This window comes from Astyanax mexicanus, chromosome 8 (assembly GCF_023375975.1).
Source record: "Astyanax mexicanus isolate ESR-SI-001 chromosome 8, AstMex3_surface, whole genome shotgun sequence".
Classification (NCBI taxonomy): domain Eukaryota; kingdom Metazoa; phylum Chordata; class Actinopteri; order Characiformes; family Acestrorhamphidae; genus Astyanax; species Astyanax mexicanus.
The window spans coordinates 4,680,001-4,704,000 of record NC_064415.1 but is presented as its reverse complement, the minus strand read 5'-3'; the positions used below and the strand labels follow the sequence as shown (position 1 = coordinate 4,704,000).

Below are 24,000 nucleotides of genomic sequence, written 5' to 3'. Positions count from 1 at the left end.
CAGTAAAGCCATGAAATGAACAGCTTCTGCTGATAATTCCACAGCTCACTTCAGCAGCTGAAGTGATATAGCAGCGTCTCAGAAAGTGTGTGAAAAGCTAAGCTACCAGAGAAGCTCTAACATAAATCCATATCCCTGAGCAACAGTGCAATATTATAAAGCACTGTGGGGTGAAGACCTCTATGTATAGCTAAACACTTCCACAGGGTTTTGTCAATATGATTGAAACTTCATATCCTGGATGATGCTATAGAAATGTCTTCTTTTATGGTAGTTCTCAGAACGTAGAGTCATGATCACTGCTTTTGTGTTTCAGGTGTTAAAAAAGCATAGGAAAGTAAAGTATTTACATTAAAGATTATTTTATCCTGCATTGTTATAGACAGGTTTGAGACTCTTGACTGACTAAAATTCAGAAATGTAAAATATTGTAAAGCTTTTTGAATTTTTAAAGTAGATTTTAGCATTGTGGATTACATTTGGGGCTCAAGTGACCTGAAGAAAAACTGCAAGAAGTTGCAGGGACAAGACTACTCTGTTACCAGTAGAACTATTTGGTGCAAAGGAGCAAAACATCAATGATTGCGGTCCCCTGCAAAAAAGTCCCCTAAAAAGTGGACCAAATGTGCCCATGTATCTGTTTTTTTCTTAGGTTTTTGGTTAGACTAAAACATTAATGTTTAAAGTTCTCCTGGTTAAAGACATTGTAGCAGACCAAAAGTACCCAGGTAACTTCTTGGGTACCTTTGTCCTTTAGTTCATTGCTTAGCCAACTGTCATATTGTATAAATGGACTGCACTGTAGACTGAGAAGAGTAGGTTTAGGCTGTGCTTAAGTATGAAGAACAAGAGTTTGGAGTCTCAATTGACCTGAAAGGCAACTGTAGGGATGTCACTACTGTGCCACCAAATGTTTCTTCTGGTTAAAGACCCTGCAAAACACCAATATATCCAGGTTACTTCTTGGGTACTTTTGGGCTTTGGTTCTTTGCTTAGCCAACTGTTGTAGAGTAGAAACGGGCTAGATTGTAGATTCTTAAATGGGTAAAAAGATGAAATATCAATAAGTGGTAGTCTCCTGGTTAAAGACCATGCAACACACCAATGTAACCAAGTAAAATCCTGGGTACTTTTGGTCTTTGGTTCTTTTGAGACTTTGGGAAATTAGCTTAAGCCTGCTTCCGTAGGGTAAAGAATGTCCACGCTGGAGACTAAGAAGGGCAGGTTTTGAGAGTGTGATCAGGTAAGAACTGCAGAGAGTGGCAAGATTGTCTCTATTCTGCCATCAGAAGATCTACCAGGGGTAAAGAAGTGAAATAGTGAGTGGTAGTTCCCTGCTTTGAGACTTGAGACTGGGAGTGGATCAAGACAGTTGTTACAGGGAGAAGAATGGCTACACTGGAGACTAAAAAAGGGCAGATATGTCATTACTCCTTAACCTGTAGTACCACCAGGGGAAAAAAGAAGAGATATCAATGAGTGGTGGTCCTTCTTGGTACTTCCGACCTTTGGTTCTTTGCTTAGCCAACTGTTCTAGAGTAGAAACGGGCTAGATTATGGATTGAGTACTTCCAGGAGTAAAAAGATGAAATATCAATAAATGGTGGCCCCCTGGTTAAAGACCATGCAACACCAATGCATCCAGGTAACTTCTGAGGTATCTTTGGTTCTTTTGAGACATGGGAAAATTTGCTCAAGCCAGGGTAAAGAATGTCTACACCCTAGACTAAGAAGGGCTGTTTTTGGAAGTGTGAATAAGGCAGAACTGGAGGTAGAGGCAAGGTTTCGATCGGTAGAGGCAAGGTCTCGATTCTACTGTCACAAGTTCTACCAAGGGTAAAGGAGTGAAGCCTCATAAGTGGTAAATCGCTGGTTGTAATAGGGTAAAGAATGGCTACACTGGAGACTGAGAAGGGCAACTGTAGGTGAGTTGCAAAGATGTCACTACTTCTTCACCGATAGTACTACCAGGGGTAAAAAGACGAGTGGTGGTCCCCTGGATAAAGACCCTGAAGCAAGGGTACTTCTTGGGTACTTGGGAAAATTTGCTCAAGCCAGCTGCTGTATAGTGGAGAGAATGGCTACGCTGGAGACTGCCTGGAACAAAACAGGAGAAAATGAGCAAAATAAATCAAACTGGCTTTTTCAAATGGAGAATACTGAGATTATAAGTCTCTTCATGGTGTGAACGCAGGCTAATCTTTAGCCTTTCAGCAGTGGCCTCCTTGGAGAGGCAATTTGTCTGCATTAGATGAGACAGTGTGTAGAGGGTAAGTGGGGTGGTGTGACTCCCCCATGAATCGACACCCGACCAGGGACCCACCGCAGTCCTGAAGCCCCAGGAAAAGGAGCTTTGATTGGGGACACAGATGCGAGATCTGCCCCTGTGTGGAGCAGAGTAAGGTGGTGGGAGCTGACAAGTACAAAGAGCGGTGGGAAGAAATGTATAGAAAGAGAGTGTGACGGACTGCTGCAGAGAGCAAACGAGAGAGAGGAGGAGAGAGAGAGTGGGTCAGAGATAGTTAGAAGGGCGAGAGAGTGAGCAGAGAGTGGGAGAGAAGGCGAGAGAGAAAGAAAGAGAGAGAGAGAGAGAGAGAGAGAGAGAGAGAATGGATCTGTCACCAGAGAAAATCCCATTCACACGTCTGCAGGAGGTGAGAGTGAATCAGGCATAACCTTTCAGCCTCCTCAGACTCTCGCGCACACAATTCCTTTTTTATAAAGAGCAGCACTTTTTTTTTTCTTTTTTTTTTTCAACAGGAAAGAAATCCAGTCTTGTGCTAGACTGGAACGTTCCTTCAAGGGTAAAAGATCATTTTTTCCGGCTCGTATTTCCACTAGAAAAATGACACCAGATGATAAAAGATTATGAAACTGTGGAAACCTGGATTTCATGATCACAATATTACTGTAGCCTTGCAGGTATAGTATATGCTCTATGTTAAGTAAGAATATGGATATAGACAAAGCCCTCTGTCCGTACTCAACGTTCAATTCATAACCTATGAAAGCTTATGGATGAAGACAGAACAGAAGTATTACTAGAAATGGTTGGGACCACCCTTTACACAGCCATCTATACCACTGCTGTCTAAATCACCACCGTCTATACCCCTGTTGACTATATAAGCTATACCACTGTCACCTAAAACACTACCATCTACAACCCTATCGTCTACACCACTGCCATCTGCACTACCATCTATACCACAATCTATACCACCACAATCTATACCACAGCCATCTACAACCATATCGTCTACACCACTGCCATCTATACCACAATCTATACCACTGCCATCTACACCACCACAAATACCACAGCCATCTACAACCCTATCATCTGTGTCACTGCATCTAACACTGTCTTCTGCACTACCATCTATACCACAATCTATACCACCACAATCTATACCACCGCCATCTACAACCCTATCGTCTACACCACTGCCATCTATACCACAATCTATACCACTGCCATCTACACCACCACAAATACCACAGCCATCTACAACCCTATCATCTGTGTCACTGCATCTAACACTGTCTTCTGCACTACCATCTATACCACAATCTATACCACCACAATCTATACCACCGCCATCTACAACCCTATCGTCTACACCACTGCCATCTATACCACAATCTATACCACTGCCATCTACACCACCACAAATACCACAGCCATCTACAACCCTATCGTCTACGTCACTGCATCTAACACTGTCATCTGCACTACCATCTATACCACAATCTATACCACCACAATCTATACCACCGCCATCTACAACCCTATCGTCTACACCACTGGCATCTATACCACAATCTATACCACCACAATCTATAGCACCACAATCTTTACCACTGCCATCTACAACCCTATCGTCTACACCACTGCCATCTTTACCACAATCTATACCACCACAATCTATACCACCGCCATCTACAACCCTATCGTCTACACCACTGGCATCTATACCACAATCTATACCACCACAATCTATACCACCACAATCTTTACCACTGCCATCTACAACCCTATCGTCTACACCACTGCCATCTTTACCACAATCTATACCACCACAATCTATACCACCGCCATCTACAACCCTATCGTCTACACCACTGCCATCTTCAACACTGCCGTTTGCACTATTATCTATACCACAATCTACACCCCTATCGTCTACATCACTGCCATCTACAACACTATCATCTATACCCAACATCTATACCACCACTACCTAAAACAGTGCCGTCAACACTACTGTCTACACCACCACCTATACCACTTTTGCTTACACCACCATCTATACCACCACAATCCATACCATCGCCATCTACAACCCTATTGTCTACACCACTGCCATCTTCAACACTGCCGTCTGCACTACCATCTATACCACAATCTATACCACCGCCATCTACACCAGCACAAATGCCACCACCGTTTACAACCCTATCGCCTACACAAGTGCCATCTTCAACACTGCCGTCTGCACTATTATCTATACCACAATCTATACCACCACAATTTACACCCCTATCGTCTACACCACTGCCATCTACAACACTATCATCTATACCCAACATCTATACCACCACTACCTAAAATAGTGCTGTCTACACCACCACCTATACCACTTATGCCTACACCACCATCTATATCACCATCAATACCACCGCCATCTAAAACACTGCCATCTACAAAACTGCTGCCTACACCTCCATCTACACCACCACCATCTAATACACTACCGTCTACACCACTGCCCTCTACAACACCACCGTTGTCCACAACACCATTTATACCACTGTCATCTACAACCAGCTCTGGCCTCGCTGCTACTAGTCTTCAGGTTTAGCCTCCACTGGCTCCATCATGGCCTGGTCTGTTCACTGGTCTGCTATCTGTTAGGAGACAGTGATATATCTGCTGTGTAAACGGCCCCTGTTAGAACCACATAAACACACTGCTGTTCCACTCGCTCTGCCATCAGTACTGATAACCTACTGAACCACTGAAATGTCACCAGGGCCGACCTCACACAGCAGATAAACCACAACAGAGACCAGAGAGAAACACAGAGAGAAAAACAGAGAGAAAAACAGAGAGAGAACAGAAGTGCTGGATGGTCGATCATACCCAAGAAAAAAAGGTAAATCCTCACTAAAACATAATGGTTTCACACCAAACATGCTCACAATTTTGCCTGGTTAAACGGTTCCTTAGATAAGTGGATTCAGCAACTGGTATATGTGATTCAGAATCTACAATAAGTGAATCAATATTTGTGATTCAATAACTACCATAAATGAGTCCGCTATAAAAACCGCTATAAATAACTCACTTTAAACAATCCATTATCTACAATAAACAATTCAGAATCTAATATAAATGGTTCAGTAGCTAATATAAAAAAGTCAGTCTGTATAATGAAAAGTTCAGTATGTGCAATGTACATTAAATAGTTGAGAATCTAATATAAATGATTCAGTATCTACAATAAATGGTCCAGTATCTACTATGAATGATGAAGTATCTAGTGTAAGTTATTTAGTATGTAGTATACATGGTTCAATATCAATATCGGTCTAAATGTTTAATGTATTATAGTTCATTGACAGGTTTTGGAAACTATAACATTACTATATTATAATATTTACAGACTATACTTCATCATCAGTGTATATAATATCACGTATATTATTATAGTAGTTTAATGGATGTTTTAACAAATTTCTGATCATTAAAGATGCGATATTCACAGATATTATTCTGTTAGTGACTGACATTACGTGAATTGCCAAATTAATTTTAAGAATAAATTACTAACTGATATATTAATAACAACACACACGTTATAAAACACTGATTAACCAGGTGCATTAAAACATATGAAGACGAAGAAATGGCACTAATAACCTACAAAGGAACAAATACTTTGTGCGCTGTGTTTGTGTGTGTGTGTGTGTGCGTGTGTGAGCACTGGGTGTGAGTGTGTAACTTGTACACTTCACTCCCCCTATTGGTTGGAGTGTGTATGACACTTACGTCATGACTGGAGTCCGGTATCACGCCGAGATTTACTGACTCTTTACATAACTCACACACAGCGTGAACACACCACCCTGCAGTGTGTGTGTGTGTGTGTGTGTGTAGTTTTAGGATTAAATCTAAATATCAACATACAATAGGTTCATGTAGGGACCATATAGAACATAGAGACAGTTATAAAAAAAAGACAATAATTGGGACTATAGAAACAGGTACAGGGTCAGGACAATAAGCAGTATATGAACTATATAGAGCATTGAGACAGATATAGGGACAGATATAAAAAAAAATACAATTGAGAGTATAGGGACCGGTAGAGGGAAAAACAGTAAGCAGTATAGGAACAAACAGTTTTCAGTATAGAGACAGGCATAGGAAATATATAGGGAATATAAAGAATAAAGAGACAGTATAGAAACGGGTATAGGGACAAGTCAGCTGGCAGTATGTGGGAATATATAGAGTATAGAGAGAGGTATAGGGGCTGGTCAGTTGGGAGTATGGGGGCAGGTACAGGGACTGGTCAGTTGGGAGTATGGGGGCAGGTATAGGGGCTGGTCAGTTGGGAGTATGGGGGCAGGTACAGGGACTGGTCAGTTGGGAGTATGGGGGCAGGTATAGGGACTGGTCAGTTGGGAGTATGGGGACAGGTATAGGGACTGGTCAGTTGGGAGTATGGGGGCAGGTATAGGGACTGGTCAGTTGGGAGTATAGGGGCAGGTATAGGGACTGGTCAGTTGGGAGTATGGGGGCAGGTATAGGGACTGGTCACTTAGGAGTAAAGGGATTGGTATAGGAACTGGTCAGTTGGGAGTATAGGGAAAGGTATAGTGACTGGTCAATTGGGAGTATAAGGACAGGTATAGGAACTGGTAAATTGGGAGTATAGGGATAGGTATAGGAACTGGTCAATTAGGAGTATAGGGACAAGTATAGGAACTGGTCAGTTGGGAGTATAGAGACAGGAATAGGAACTGGTCAGTTGGGTGTAAAGGGACGGGTATAGGGACTGGTTAGTTGGGAGTATAGGGACTGGTATAGGGACTGGTCAGTTGGGAGTAAAGGGACAGGTATAGGAACTGGACAGATGGAAGTATAGGGGCAGGTATAACAACTGGTCAGTTGGGAGTTTAGGAACAGGTATAGGAACTGGTTAATTGGGAATATAAGGATTGGTATTGGGACTGGTAAATTGGAAGTATAGGGACAGGTATAGGAACTGGTCAGTTGGGAGTAACTCAATATCAATGATACTCAAATAAAGTACCAAGTTTCACAGTAATATTAAACAAACGCAGTGGAATTCAGTCTTCACACCATGTAGAGAAAATCACAGCGCTGTAAAGAGCAGCGGGGTCTGAGCACAGCTGAGGAGAAACACCACCAAACAGGCCAGGACTGGAGATATTTGGCAGGAGGAGATGTACAAATACGACAGGAATAAATTAGAGCTGCAGTTTACTGCCAGTCTCTTCCTCACAAACATCACCACCTATAGAAATACAACACCTTCTCCTGCAGTCCAGAACTCCCTCACACACACACACACACACACACACACCATCACCTGGCCCCTCACCGGCCCCCCAACCTCTCACCTCCCTGAACGGATTTAACACCTCCCACCTGCGAACCCGCCACCCCGCGCCGCTCTCAGCACTCCGGCACTGAGCCCGGAGCCGACCGAGCCGAGCCCGGCGCCGCATTAACACACTCCTCCATCCTGAAGCTGCTACGCTTTTAACACACCGCTTTAACACGTCCTTCAGAGCCCAAACGCTCCATCCTCAACCGCCTCAGATCTGCTCCGACCCTGTCCCAATTCCAAAACACGCTAAATAACAGCCCTGAACCCCCACTAACTGCAGCTAATGCCAGGAAAATGATTTTACTGCCATGATTAAACCATTATTGACTCATCAATACAGTATGTAGATAAAGTGTAAAAGCAATCTGTTATGTAACTGTTATATACAGTATCTCAAAAAAAGTGAGATATACAACTATATTTCAGTTTCTCTCGAGAAAACTAGTTTTTTTTTCCACTGTAAAACACTAGCATTACTGCTACTGTGAGCTGATTGGTTGGCGAGCTGATCCTGGAGATACAGGTATGTTTAAAGCATGTTTAAAAGGCTTATAACTGGAGTTCAAAACAATAAAATATGGTGTTTAGAGTCCTGAAACACTTAACCCTCCTGTTATGTTCATTTGTCAGGAACAGCAATGTCAATTCCCATGTCAATTTGACTCAGCGCATGTTTCATTATCCAAAAGATGTCTAAAAAAAAAAAAAAAATCATAAAAACCAGTGTGAATATTTCATTACTAACTCCATTACTAATTATTCTATCAATATTTAGTGCAATAGTGCTCCTCACCTCTAACAGGTAATGCTTCAATTAGGATAATTCACTAGTTTTTCGTAAAAAAAAACATGTTCATGCTTTTTTTTAATGTTTCACTTTAACTACTACATTACTAAAAAACTTTTTAAAAGACCAACATATAAAACAAATTTTTGCATAGCAATGAAACATTGTAATTCTGTTCTAGTTTTAGTTTTTAGTTTTTTGTAGGGGGTTGTTGCCAATATGTGAGATGAACCATTTTCCTATTATATGTTGATTAAACTAATTAATGCAAGCAGAAGAAGTTTCATACTAAAAAAATAACTATTTTAACTATTTTTCCTAGATCTTCACATTTTAAAACGGATCAATCTGACCCAGAACAAAACAGGAGGGTTAATATAGTTCTGTTTTAAGGACATAAAATACATTATTCAGTATAAAACTAATCAGCTGTTTAAAAACTCTGATTTTGCTCAGTTGCTTCATATAAACTAATTAATGTTGGACTCACTTTAAGTGCGTATTCTCCTCTATAGAGATTCTCTGGTTTGGCATCGCTCGTTCTCGTGTGTGTAAGTTGTAATTTTCATGGTGAAAAAATTGTGTAATTTGTGACCCCCTGATTAGTTGTGTAGTGGGAAAGTCTCAACAACTGAAGACTAAAAAAAAGAAAAGGTCGAGTAGTGTGAGAACCTGTCATAACCTGATCACAATCATGTTTTTAGACTGTCTCTGGAGAAACCCCATGTGAACACAGCCATGGAGAACATGGTAACTGCACCAACACAGGGACCAGAACCATGGACCCCAGCCACAAGGATGCTGTGCTCATCGTACACAGTCTAAACACAGGCGCCGATGAGACAGTTTACAGGACGAATGCGGTCCGAATCACATTCTGATGGTCTGAAACACCAGCCTCCCGAAAAAAGTGAAAAATCGTAATTGATTTCCTCAAACACGGCCATCATGACTCCCTGGAGAAAGCAATAGAACAGCTGTCAGCCCTTCATTCCTGAGAGCACAAACAGCATCTCGATCACCGAGCAATTCAACACAACTCATCATGACCCGACTCATCCCAACGCCATCTCACTCAGCCATCGCCGCCAGCGCCGCCAGCGCCGCCGCGTCCTCCACAAGCCTGTAGTTTAGCAGAGCGACTGCCTATTACACCACAAACTGCAGCGTGTCACCGCCGCGGCCGCTGAAGGTCATCAGATAGAGACAGACATATAAAAAAACACAGCTTAAAACATCTCTCCTGTCCGCCCACAACCTGACCAGTTAAACCAAATCGAAACTCCATCAAAAGAGCAGACAGCTAAAATACACAGTGAATAAAACACTGAAAAAAACTGTTGTTTTACTTCTTTACATTATGCTTTATACATTTCTGCAAAGTTGGGAGCATAAAATAGTCCAAAACCTCTTGATATACTGAAGCATTAAGATTTCCTTTCACTGGAACTAAGAGCCCGAGCCCAACACCATAAATCATAATTATCCCCCCTCTACCAAACTTTACAATTAGCACAGTACAGTCAGACAAACATCGCTCTCCTCACAATTGCCAAACAAATTGCATGATTTGTCACTCCAGAGAGCAGTGGAATATTTAGTAGTGAGTACTGAAATTTCACAACTAGACCTATCACAGTACCACAGTGCTGGAGTTCACTGAGCTCCTGAGAGCCTGAGACCCATTCTTTCACTAATGTTTGTAGTAGCATGACTAGGTAATTGGAGCCTGAAGTGACTGGAACATAAATTCAGTATTATCAAAAATTCTGACAATTAAAAAAACGTCATATAGTGATATTGCAATATCCTTGTAAGCATTTATTATATATATATATATATATATATATATATATATATATATATATATATATATATATATATATACTTTTGTTTTTACTGTACCATATTTTTACACAATATATAGTGCACCGGATTATAAGACATTATCAATGAACCTCTATTTTCTGGTCTATTTTCATACACAAGACGCACCGGATTATAAGGCACGCTTAAAAAAGACACTATAATATTATTGTAATATTAATTATAATATTACTTAGCTAACTAAGTTAAGTAAAGCTAAGCTAAGTAAATAAAATTGTATTAAAAAAGTATCTTTTAAAGTCGAATGAGCACTGAATGTTAATCTACACATATTTCTCTCCTGAAAACTGTTTATTTGGGTGAGTGAAGTGCTTCCATTTAGTAACAGTGAGCTTAGATTCACAAATTTCTCCAGCACTAAGGCTGGAGCATTAGCATTAGCGGTGTTAATAGTTCCTCAGTGTACTAACACTGAGGAACCCTGAGTGCTCCGGTAAGGCAGGGCAATATTTTTTCAAGCGATTCGTCACACATAGCTTGTTTTAATATGATAAACGCACAGGCTACAGTGCGATAGGCTCACCTCTGAACAACGAAGAGACGAAGAGCTAGTGCAGTTAGTGACTAATGCTAATGCTGTTCCAACAGTGCTAGCCGAGGTTAGGAGCAGGCTACAGGTTGATACTCACCTCTAAACGGGGAATAAGTGGTTAGCAGCTAATGCTAATGCTACTCCAGTCTCTGTGCTGGAGAACTAAACTGAATCTCCTGTATAACTCTGTACTTCAGTAGAGTGGCTTTACTGCTCATTAATACCTGACTGGTTAAAGACATACATAAGGAGCACCAGATTATAATGCGCTCTGATGATTTTTGGGAAAATTAAAGTATTTTAAGTGCACCTTATAGTGCAAAAAATACAGTATTTACTTTCACTTGTTTGCTTTTAATGAGGCTGCACTTTAGTTACTGATATATACAAATCTTGGTAAATTACTTTCTATGAAACATGTTTAGATTTCTTTGTTTAGTTCAATGATTTGTCATTTCGCCAAGAATATTGTTAACGCAAAAAAAAATCCCCTGAATGCATCAGCCACCCCTAGTTGATCAGACAAACCATGAAATATCTTGGGTTCATACATTATCAAATAAACAAGTGAAAAAGGGTGATTTTACGTCTACACAAATAGCAGGTGTGAAAGAAGTTCCAAACCACAGTCTGAACCAAAGCACCAAAATTCAGTCAGAACAAAAGAGGTGGTCTTTTTATTCCACTCTGTCCAAACCTTTCTGATTCAGGGCTGCAGGCTCAGTAACCTGTAGATCAGGGGTGTCCACACTACGGCCCGCGGGCCATTTGCGGCCCGTTTCTTTTTTGGAGCGGCCCGCGAGGTATTTTAGAAATAGAATGAAAGTTGGCCCGCTGTTAAGCAGGTTTTTATAATGTGAGATTCAAAGTTTGAACGCTAGGTGTCAGAAACGGGCCAAAGAGACTAAAAGTGGAGAGAGTGCACATTTCTAGCACAGAAAAACGGGACAAAGAGTCTAAAAGCGGAGAGTGTGCATTTCTAGCGCAGAAAATCGGGCCAAAGAGTCTAAAAGGGGCGAGAGTGTTCAGTTGTAGCGCAGAAAAACGGGCCAAAGAGTCTAAAAGCGGAGAGTGTGTGCACTTATAGTGCAGAAAAACGGGCCAAAGAGTCTAAAAGCAGAGTGAGTGCGCATTTCTAGCGCAGAAAAACAGGCCAAAGAGTCTAAAAGCGGAGAGAGTGCGCACTTATAGTGCAGAAAATCGGGCCAAAGAGTCTAAAAGGGGCGAGAGTGTTCAGTTGTAGCGCAGAAAAACGGGCCAAAGAGTCTAAAAGTTGCCGCAATTAAGGAGTTTAATATTAAGAGACATCATGAAATTAAACATCAATTTGAAAAATCTTAGTTTACACAACACTGTCAAAGATAGATAAAGATAGTAAGTCAAGTAAAATGGTGTGTACATGAAAGTAATCAGGAAAAAAGTATTATTTAAAGTGGTATATTTCATTATTTGTTTTATTACAGAGTCTGTGGCCCGTGACTTCGTCACAGTCTCTCTTTCACCAGCCAGGCTGCTTCTCCAGGGGACAGAAGGGGGTTAATAAAAGTAAACGTGTCTCTGGATGTCAGGAGAAAAGCTTCTATCTCCATTTCTGACAGCTCCTTTTCTCCTCAGAAACAGAAAGCTGGATGTCCCCTCTGTGCCCTGCAGGCATGTTCAGCTTCTGGCAGCTAAAACTCAAAATCAGCTTGAAACTAAATTGGCGTTTGGTGGTAATTAGGTCAGAACTGTGCGGGCCCAGATGTTTCCTCCTGTGTGAGAAAAGCTGCAGTTTTGAAGATCCAAATATACTGAATATGGATGTGCTGTCAGCGTGAGTCACAGCTAGAGTATGTTTATATACTTATATACGTATACATATAAAAATATACAAACACATATACACCACCAATCAAAAGTTTGGACTATAAAATGATTCGATTTTATGATTTTTTTTACACTGTAAATGTAATATTAAAGACTACATTACAGCTATACAGGAACACATGCTAAAGTATTCTGTAAAAAGTGTTAAACAAACCAGAACATGTTTTATACTTTAGATCAGGGGTGTCCAAACTTTTTTTGTTGGGGGCCAGAAGGAGAAATATATTTGAAGTCACGGACCACAGACTCTGTAATTAAACAAATAATGAAATATACCACTTTAAAAAATCCTTTTTTCCTGATTCTTTCATTTACACACCATTTTACTTGACTTACTATCTTTATCTTTGACAGTGTTGTGTAAACTAAGATTTTTCAAATTGATGTTTAATTTCATGATGTCTCTTAATATTAAACTCCTTAATTACGGCAACTTTTAGACTCTTTTTCCCCGTTTTTCTGTGCTAGAAATGCGCACTCTCTCCGCTTTTAGACTCTTTTGCCCCGTTGTTCTGCGCTAGAAATGCACACTCTCTCCGCTTTTAGACTCTTTGCCCCGTTTTTCTGCGCTAGAAATGCGCACTCTCTCCGCTTTTAGACTCTTTTGCCCGTTTTTCTGCGCTAGAAATGCGCATCCTCTCCGCTTTTAGACTCTTTTGCCATGTTTTTCTGCGCTAGAAATGCGCACCCTCTCCGCTTTTAGACTCGTTTACCCCGTTTTTCTGCGCTAGAAATGCGCACTCTCTCCGCTTTTAGACTCTTTGGCCCGCTTTTCTGCGCTAGAAATGCACACTCTCTCCGCTTTTAGACTCTTTGGCCCGCTTTTCTGCGCTAGAAATGCACACTCTCTCCTCTTTTAGACTCTTTAGCCTGTTTTTCTGCGCTAGAAATGTGCACTCTCCGCTTTTAGACTCTTTGGCCCGTTTTTCTGCGCTAGAAATGCGCACTCTCCGCTTTTAGACTCTTTGGCCCGCTTTTCTGCGCTAGAAATGCACACTCTCTCCGCTTTTAGACTCTTTGGCCCGTTTTTCTGCGCTAGAAATGCGCACTCTCTGCTTTTAGACTCTTTGGCCCCGTTTTTCTGCGCTACAAATGCGCACTCTCTCCGCTTTTAGACTCTTTGGCCCATTTTTTCTGCGCTAGAAATGCGCACTCTCTCTGCTTTTAGACTCTTTGGCCCGTTTTTTCTGCGCTAGAAATGCGCACTCTCTCCGCTTTTAGACTCTTTGGCCCGTTTTTTCTGCGCTAGAAATGCGCACTCTCCGCTTTTAGACTCTTTGGCCCGTTTTTTCTGCGCTAGAAATGCGCACACTCTCCGCTTTTAGAATCTTTGCCCCGTTTTTCGGCGCTAGAAATGTGCACCCTCTCTGCTTTTAGACTCTTTGGCCCGTTTCTGACACCTAGCGTTCAAACTTTGAATCTCACATTATAAAAACCTGCTTAACAGCGGGCCAACTTTCATTCTATTTCTAAAATACCTCGCGGGCCGCTCCAAAAAAGAAACGGGCTGCAAATGGCCCGCGGGCCGTAGTTTGGACACCCCTGCTTTAGATTCTTCTAAGTATCACATTTATCTTTGAAGACAGATCTGAATTTGGTCCGACCAAAACTGCGTCTGCAGATGGTTCAGACTTTATTCAGACAAATTACAGGAAGCTGAGATGAGTCAGTCTTTAAACAAAGCAGAGGAATAAAGAACTGGTGTTGTGCGGAAAAAAGGTCTCCCCTCGACGAAGTGCAGCGAGTTACGCAGCATTACTGTAACAGTAGATTAACCCTTATTAATAATCAGAAATGCACGTTAAGGGGGTCAGATTCTGATTTGGCACTTTCCACCAAAAGAACACTGGATCTTGAACCAGTTCCTTTTCAGTGAACCAGACCTAGTTTTGGTGGAACCATCAAAGAGTCATATCATACATCATCAACAGAGGGCGCTGCACAGCGGTGGTGAACAGAAGCAGTCACAGCTCACGCTGAAGAGCCTAGTATTCTTCAGTTCCCACTGTGAACAAACCTTTCTGGTTCCAGAACCTACTTTTGTTGGTGGAAACACGTATAACTGGTTCAAAATGAGGTTAGCAAACGGTGCCGGTTCCACGTCAGTGGAAGCTAAAATTGAGCTAAAATTCAGCAAAATATCTAAAAGCAAAGCTGAACTGCACTGAACTGTAATAATAACCAACATTCTACAAACCAAATGTTAATATGAAGTATATAGAGACAAAGCCCACATAGCTGATAATGACAAAAAGACGTAATAAAGTTCTTTAGTCTGTTCTCTAAACTGCAGAGTGAAACCGAAACTAACTGTATCAAACATAGTAACTGCAATGTAACCAAAACTAAAATCATCAGCTGCCGGAGCCCTGAGAGAGCACAATTGGTCTTGCTCTCTCTGGGTGGGTACAGTAGATGGTGCTCTTTCTTTCCCCTCATCACTCCTAGGGTGATGAGGATCAGCACAAGGCTGCGTCTGTGAGCTGATGTATCAGAACCGAGTCGCTGCGCTTTCCTCCGAGTGTTAGCGCTGTGATGCTACTCTGCAAAAAGGTTCAAAAAGAGGCGGAGTCTGACTTCGCGTGTCGGAGGAGGCGTGTGCTAGTCTTCACCCTCCTGGTGTGTTGGGGGGCATCACTTGTGATAGGGGGTGTCCTAATGAGTGGGTTGGAAAATTGGGAAAAAGACTCGAAATCAAATTATAAGAAAGAAAGTTATTTAACCCGTCACTAAACTGCAGTGTGAAACCGAAACTAACCAGATTAAATACAGTATATACAATATAACACACAAAAACCTTAGTGTGAACTAAAATGAAGATTAAACATTAATGAGAATGTGTGTTTAAACGTTTGACCGGTACTGTGTGTGTTAGTGTTAGTGTGTGTGTGTGAGGCTATTGCTGTAAAAGCTAAACTGATATAACTCCTGACCTTCTGAAGCACTTTATGCCTCTGATGCAGTTCTGAAGAGTTGATATCAGGTAGCTGCTGCACCCAGGAGCCCAGCAAGCCAGCAACAGTAGCAAGAACAACAGTATATATATATATATATATATATATATATATATATATATATATATATATATAAATATATATACGCACTATAATATGCATATTGCCTGTGGGTTCTAGTCCCTCGCTATTCCGCACTGTTCAGTTTTCTCATGTTTCCATCAAAATACCGCAGGGTCTACAACAACCACAAAGCCCAGCAGAATAACAGCGGCCTTTAGAAACAAAACAACAATTCAGGAGTAGAAGATCATCTGTATTCTCTGACATTTTGAAGATTTAGATTACTTAGTGTTTTTATATTACGCATTTCTTACTAACCCTTAAAAACCGAAGATAACACTTTAACTGAATACAATATTTTAGGCGCTTTATAGACACTTTATTTCTACCCTGATAAAAACTACATTACTGCCATAATTAGCACTAACGCAAGTTTTAACAACTTTTAACAACTAACACTTATCTGTTAAATTCTTCTAACCTCAAACTTTAGCTAACCCAAATTCTGGTCTTAAACCTAGCTCTGGGTCTAAAACTAATCCTAACCTGCCTCCAGAACCCAAATCGTACATCTATCTATCTAAACTCCATTTAAACCCTACAACTATTCCAGTCCTGTCACTGTCTGTCTGCCTGCCACTGACTCTAATGCTCCAGAAAGAGACTCCATTTCCCATGATGCACCAGTGCTCAATCCTTCGGACATGCCAAATCCAATGCCGGCTCGCCGTGATATTGATTACTCACACCTGGACTCTCTTGTATAAACCGCCCCTGCTTTCTCCTACTCCTTGCTCTGTATTGAAGCTATTTTACATAGCTCTTTTACCTTGTGTTTCCAATCCTTTATTGTTCTTTAAACTACTCTTTGCTTAGCTGCTTTATATTGTTATTAATCTATTTTTTGTATTTTGACCATCCTTTTGCCTTGCCCTTTTTACCTAATTTTGAATATCCTATGTCATCCTATCTCTTTGCCTGTGCAGTCTGGTATGTTGTTTTTTTTTTTTTACATTGATATTTTGTTACTGCCCCTGCCTGCCCCTGACCATTCTTATACACCTGATCCCATACCTAATAAATTATGTATATTGTATCCATGCTCGTCTATCCCGTGTTTGTCTCCCGCTGCAAACCTAACCCTAATTCTGATCTGGAAATGAGGTGTGTTCAGGTAAACACACGTGCACCACTGACTGAATACAACCTACACAACAATTATAAATCAACAATAAACAAAATAATAAATAAAATAACATTGCTGTTGCTGTAAATGAGCTGCTGGAGCAGGTCAGTTTCCTCTGCTGAGAAGAAGCGTAGCTGCATTGTTAAAATAGCAACCTGCCAAAGTCAGAGCTCACCTGGCTCTTAAAGTGAATGATGAGCAAATGACACACTACACTCAAAATTAAACGCACACATTATTCATTAAGAGAATTAGTTCACATGCCTTTTGCTTTGCGTTACGAGCCACACTAGGTGTACTTTTCCTGTCGTTACGATAGCAAAGACACACTAGCACACACGCCCTAAATCCAGCTAGCCTACAGATCGATAAAATAGGGCCCAAGGTGTATTCTAGTATTCCTACAATAGCTGTTAGCTGTTTGAGCTGAATTCTCGCTTTAATCGTACGTTTTTTTGGACGAATCCGTCGTTTTCTCTGAAGCACTTTACTAAACGCTTTGTTCTCTCAGTGACACAGGCATGCGGTATATATATATAATGTTAAATAACGCTTCTATAGACCGCTCTAGAACAGCGAGGGTCAGTACGAGGGGGCGGGTCGGCGCCGCTCAGAGAATCACTTCATCACAACCTCCGACACGTTCCCTCCGACAAACAGAACAAAACACACGCTCTCAGTTCAAGGACGGTTCTGCGTGTACGACTGCATTAATAATGAGCAGCGCTCCGCTATTCAGTACCGCCGAACACCAACGCACAGCCGGCACCGCCGAGCCGCCGCTCACACAACCCCACGGCCTGCAGGTAACCAGCGCAACACACACACCAATCCACGGCCCAAAACAAGAACAACACACCACATACATAACAGAACAGAGGCTGAGCCGTGTATAATCTGAATTACGTGTATATTGTGTATATTGTCTATATTGTATTTAATGTGTACAGTGTGTGCAATTCACAAAAATCCCCCCGAACTGAAGAATCTGTAAAACATGAAGCTTTACAACATTTATAAACTACAGCTAATTAATTTTCACTGAAATTAAAAAGTAATTTCCAATGGGTTCAGTTTCTTTATATTATACAGGTAGAAACTCTGTATGAACCTCAGATAATAATATACGAATCATAACTTAAATTGGTAGGACCATAGACTGTGTATAGCTGGACAGATTATCGTCTCTCAAAAGTGAAGCCACCACAGGTCGGGCGCCCCCTGCTGTTCGGCTGCAGAAAGCTGTGTAACTCCACCCATTCCCATAGGTTTCAATGGAAAAACAGAACAACTTTCAATCACGTTTTTTTTCTAATATACTGTAATTCTACCTCCATTATTTAAATGCAGCAGCTAGTGTAACCTCTGCTTATATTGTAAAATTTTTATATCCCCACAGAATTTGTTTTTTAAAACGTTTTTCCGTCAGCTCAGCTCCGCTCCGCAGCCTGTGACCTCGAGGCAGCCCTCAGGGGCGGGGTTATTTAAATGAGTACGCTGCTCTCCACAGTCTTTCTCCCTCCTCTGGTCTCTACTGCGCAGACTCGGGTTTCAGGATCGCCAACATGGAGGAAGATTTTGGCTTTATTTTCATTGAATTACAGTCTCTGGGTAGGACTAACAAGATGCAAATAAATGATAAATACATTTCTATACATCAATACCTTTATTAATATACTATAATAAATAAATATGATAGTCATTGTTCTAGAACTTCATAATAAACATACATTCTACTGTTTCTACTACTACTATTATAACCTTATTCTCTATGTTCACTCACTTTATTACTTTAATTCAATAATAATGTACTTTAATTAGAAATGTATCTTGTATATAGTAATGTTATGTTATAAAAAAATCATCCAGTATAGTCATGTCAATAGAAATTCATTCTAGAACAGTCTAGTTTCTAAGTTAAATAAATTCTGGAAACAATTATTTTAGAATAAATTATCTCTAAAAATGTATATTTAATAATGTTTACATAATAATTTCACATTAGGTAATCTAAAACAATTACAAATTAATTCTGTATAAATATTGACATTTTAAAACATCAGCACAGCCCTATTCTATTAGGAAATTCATATTTATCCTGGATATTATTATTTCAGAATAAAATATCTTTTAAAAAATATTTGTAATAAATTCATGCTAGACATTAGCATGTGTGCTATATCATAAAGTACGCATAAATATTGCCATTATCGCTAAAATGAAATGATCATATTATACAGGTAGAAATTCTGCATGAATCATTCTGTATCATTTTATTTGCTGGTTTATGTGGTTAGTGGTGTTTGTTAGCTCTGCTACTCACTGTATGGGCTGGAAGATGCTCTCTGGAGAATGGCAATATCCAGTAAAGGGGGTTAAAATCTTCATTCTTATTCAACCATGAGCACATTTATCCTACACATATGAACATCAGACACATCAGCGACACTAAACCGATCTCTGGACTGAGCGGGCTGAGCTCACAATGCTGCTGTACATCTTAAATCCTGAATATTCAGAATATCTGAAATATCTGCCGATTAGAGATTGTGTACTTTGCCTGAAAATCAGAGGACACCGATACATTTAGATGACACTCCTGCTTTTATCAGACACACTGTAGATAAAATCTGATTTTAGCTTCATTGCACCAGTGTCATTTTAATCATTTAATATCTAACCACCTTCAGACAGCCTGTACCTTTTCCTTTTAATTTATTTCCTTATTTTATTATTATTATTTTTAATAGTTTTGTATTATTGCTTTTTTAACTAAAGATTTTCTTGTATTATTATTATTGCTTTTATTTTTTTTTAGTTCATTTATTTATTGGTATTTTTATTGTATTACGTAAAAGTTAGTTAAAAAAAATAATTATAATAAAGCTTGGTTTAATTGATAAATTAGATCAAAAGAAGATAAGATGAATACAACGAAAATTAGTTATAGCTAAAACTGACTTTTACATAATGCAATAAAAATACAAATAAATAAATGAACTAAAAAAATAAAAGCAATAATAATAATAATATAAAAAAAATAATAGTAATAATAATAAAAGAAAATCTAAGTAAGTTAAAAAAGCAATAATACAAAACTATTAAAAATAATAACAATAATAAAAGAAGGAAATAAATATAAAGGAAATAAAAAAAACTAAAAGAAAAATCTACTTGATTAATCGATTTTTCAGTAGAGTACTCGATTACTAAAATAATCAAAATAAGTCAAAATAAAGCTTGATTGACATCTTGGTCACTCATTTTAGTTTTTTTTTTTCTCCATTAGACAGTTTGGTGAGTATGAGCGTAGCAGTGATCACCCCATCATCACTAAACTCTCACTCCAGCGTCTCTGTTCATCCAGCAGTGTATTAATAGACAGATCTGGACTGGATTCACCCGTCGTGCTCTTTTAACCCCGGCGGAGCTTCTGAGCAGCAGCTCTGTATTCAGTACAGATCCTGAGGAAGTGTAGAGACGGGAGACCCCGGGTCAGACCGTATAGATTCTATAGATTCTCTCTTCAGTTCTCCCAGCAGAGAATTCACACAGAGAAGCAGAAGAAAGAGATCTGAGGACCTTCAGAGCTTCCATCCCCGTATATTTCAGCTTTCTGTTAAAAGTCTGTTCTCTTCCAGTTTTAGCATTATTTTCCATCTCTTACACTCTCGACAGTAACGGTGGCAAACCCGCTTCTTTAGAGGAATCATTTTTATCTATACAGCTAAATATCAGCCATATCATTAGAACCATCTGTCTTATATTGTTTAAGCTGTGAGCCATTGATTTATGGACTTAATGAGACCTCTGAAGAACAACAATATTACAGCAGCTTATTTAAAAAGGTCTCATTCCATTGTTTTTGATTCATTTTAAAATGTCTAGTTCTGTCTCTGGTGTGAACGAATGCCATGTGAGCTGGTTTTTATGTAAAAAAAAAAAAATATATATATATATATATATATATATATATATATATGATAAAAAAGTGCTCCAGTGATCCGGTATAACACTGCTTTAGTCTGGTGGAGGAGTGGATGAACGGGGACAAACGATAGGATTTCAGCTCTTGCTCATGAATATTCATACATGCAAACACAAAACATATTACCTCTGATTGTCTGACAACACCGCGAGGCAGCGAGACAAACAAAAGTTAGAAACGTTTTAAAATAAAGACTTTTTTTTTTTTACATAACAGTCTTTGCAAAGTCAAATGTTACTTTATCTTATGTGTAATGCCCTCCTACGTTCAGTTCAGGCACTCAAGTCTTTAGAGTCTCTGTAAAACGCAAAATCCACCGGAGATCCTATTTAAACCTATAGTTACTCACACACAAAAGTGGGTAGTCTAGATCCAGAAAGTTAAAAATCCAAATTCATTGTACTTGGCTGGTGGTATTCCAAATTTTGTAGACAATTTTGAACCATTTGTTTCTTAGCTCTGAATTACTGGGTACAGCATATAAACACTGATGTGTCATTCGCGCAAATAACATAGGAATGAACTGCATGCTGATCCTAGCGCTGTTAGTTATCTCCTATCTGGCGAGACGTGCTGTACCACGCTGCCTGGCTTCAGCTCTGCCTCTGTGGGCGGTCCCGAGCCGAGGTGGGCGGGGCCATGAATACTAATTCACGGGTTGATGTAGACACGATGCTTTTCCTGACCGACTTGTTTGTGTTTTTCTGAATATTTTCTTTTACTAGCTGCTGCAGACAATGGAGGGTGAGGACGAGTTTCATCATGTGCAGCATCATAAACAACTCAGAGAGACCTTCCTTGGACGCTTTTGGTACTTTATTCTGTGGTGTTAGGACCCTGCTGCTGTCTGTAACCTGATACCTTGGCCAATCACGTGATTAGACCCTCCTCTACCTGCAGAATTAGTTACTCAAGGTAAACTCACTCTCTGATTTTCTCTATTACTCCAAATACAGCAGAAATAAATCTCTAAATCTGGGATTTAATCTCTGAGAATATGTTTAAATGTGTATAATGAGCTGATGTACAGTGATGTACAGTGAGTATGGCTGTGTTCTTGTCTCTTATCTGGTGTTTTTACACATTTTTAGAGACACAAAGAGAGCGAACTGAGTGTGTTCATGTAGGACTGTGTGATATATATATATCGTCCACGATAATATCTTAATCGCTGTGTTAACGATGTGCAAGCTGACGTCATTGAGTATGCTAATCACTGAGGAAAAAACATCAGTCAGAGCGCATTGGCTCCACGTGTGTAGCTTTAGAATAGCTTGCTGCGTGTGCGTATTAAGTGTGCCCATACATTGTACTAGCATAGGCTAAAGCTAGCGCTAGTTTAGCTGGCTAAAACAACGCTGAAAATGAGCGAATACGCTGTCCCAGAGGAAAAAGTTCAGACACCGCCAGCCTCCCAGTCTACTACCCTGGATTTAATCTCCCAGATGAGGATAACCTTCACTCGCGTGCATGTGGTTTGGATTCGAAAGGGCGGACATTACTCAAACAACGGCAATATGTAAAATCTGTAAGAAAACACAAACTCCGCAAACTTTAACGAAGTCACTCAATAGAAAAGTGCCCTACGACAAAAAAGGCAGCAGATTGCAAGAGATAACGCAGTCACAAATTACACAATTAATATTGTTTAAAGTGGATTATTAGTGTACAAATGCAATAAAAAGTGATATTTTTTGTGAATGCGCAATACATGTTGTTTATAGTTTATCTATGTATGCTGCAGAAATCACCAAACAGCAAACACATTGATACGTTTATTACGATTTAAATAGTCAGATTCTATATTTTAGTTTTTTTGTAACTTGTATCAGGTAAATAAATTGTTTACAATAATATAATGTGTAAATAATTATTTTAACATCATTTTAGTTCAAGCTAGTACAATATAAGTCTTTTAAAAACACTTTTATAAATAATGCAAAACATCATTTAATATCGGTATCGGCAAAATTACAGAAAATATCGGTATCTAGTTTTTTCCCCAATATCGCACACTCCTATGTTCTTGCATCCTTAGTGTGTTTAAAGCTTCTGCGGGACATGACTTATTGCTTATTGTGTATATGTGTGTGTTTGTGTGTGTGTGTTTGTACATTTACTTACGATAGCTGCAGGAAGTCATTGACGTGCAGTTTAACTCTCTCAGCCAGAATCTTCATCAGATTCAGACCCTGATTGGTGGAGAGAGAGCTGCAGGAAGAGAGAGAGAAGTGCACTGTAAATAGATTATCGTTGTACCTATGAAAAAAAAAAAACCCTTGTATCTCCAATGTCTCTGTTTTAAACATTTCAAGATGGGTGCACATGATGCATATCAAAGTACCAACACCATTTAACATTTTAATATTTTCATTATGATCCAGAGATAGCTGGTTTAAGATCGCTAGTTCGAATCCTGGTCATGCAGCTTGCCATCAGTAAGCACAGTTGGCCTTGATCTCTCTGGGTGGGTACAGTAGATGACGCTCTTTCCCCTCATTACTCCTGGTTTGAATCCCGCTCATGAAGCTTACCATCAGCTGCCAGAGCCCCGAGAGCGCACAGTTGGCCTTGCTCTATGGGTGGGTACAGTAGATGGCGCTCTTTCCCCTCCTCACTCCTGGTTCGAATCCTCCTCATGCAGCTTGCAATCAGCTGTCGGAGTAAGAGAGAGCACAAAAGGCCTTGCTCTCTCTGGGTGGGTACAGTAGATGGCGCTCTTTCCCCTCCTCACTCCTGGTTCGAATCCTCCTCATGCAGCTTGCAATCAGCTGCCGGAGTAAGAGAGAGCACAGTTGGCCTTGCTCTCTTTCTGGGTGGGTAAAGTAGATGGTGCTCTTTCCATTCATCACTCCAAAAGGGTGATGTGGATCAGCACAAGGCTGCGTCTGTGAGCTAATGTATGAGAACCGAGTCGCTGCGCTTTCCTCCGAGCGTTAGCGCTGTGATGCTACTCGGCAATCAATTTGAAAAGAGGCAGAGTCTAACTTCACGTTTATGCAGGTCTCCACACTCCTTGTGTTGGGGCATCATTAGTGATACAGGGATATACTGACGAGTAGCAGATTAATGGGTAAGACAATTGGATTAG

The 24,000-nt window shown here is 40.1% G+C and overlaps 1 protein-coding gene across 2 annotated transcripts in view; it reads right to left on the bottom strand.

The window, feature by feature from the left end:
- ptprn2 (protein tyrosine phosphatase receptor type N2) overlaps positions 1-24,000 on the bottom strand; it is a 365,871-nt gene that overhangs the window by 233,229 nt on the left and 108,642 nt on the right. For both annotated transcript variants that reach the window (XM_049481944.1, XM_049481945.1), the window contains exon 11: positions 23,034-23,120. In XM_049481944.1, the coding sequence (XP_049337901.1) occupies positions 23,034-23,120 (87 nt within the window). The remainder of the gene's footprint in view (positions 1-23,033; positions 23,121-24,000) is intronic.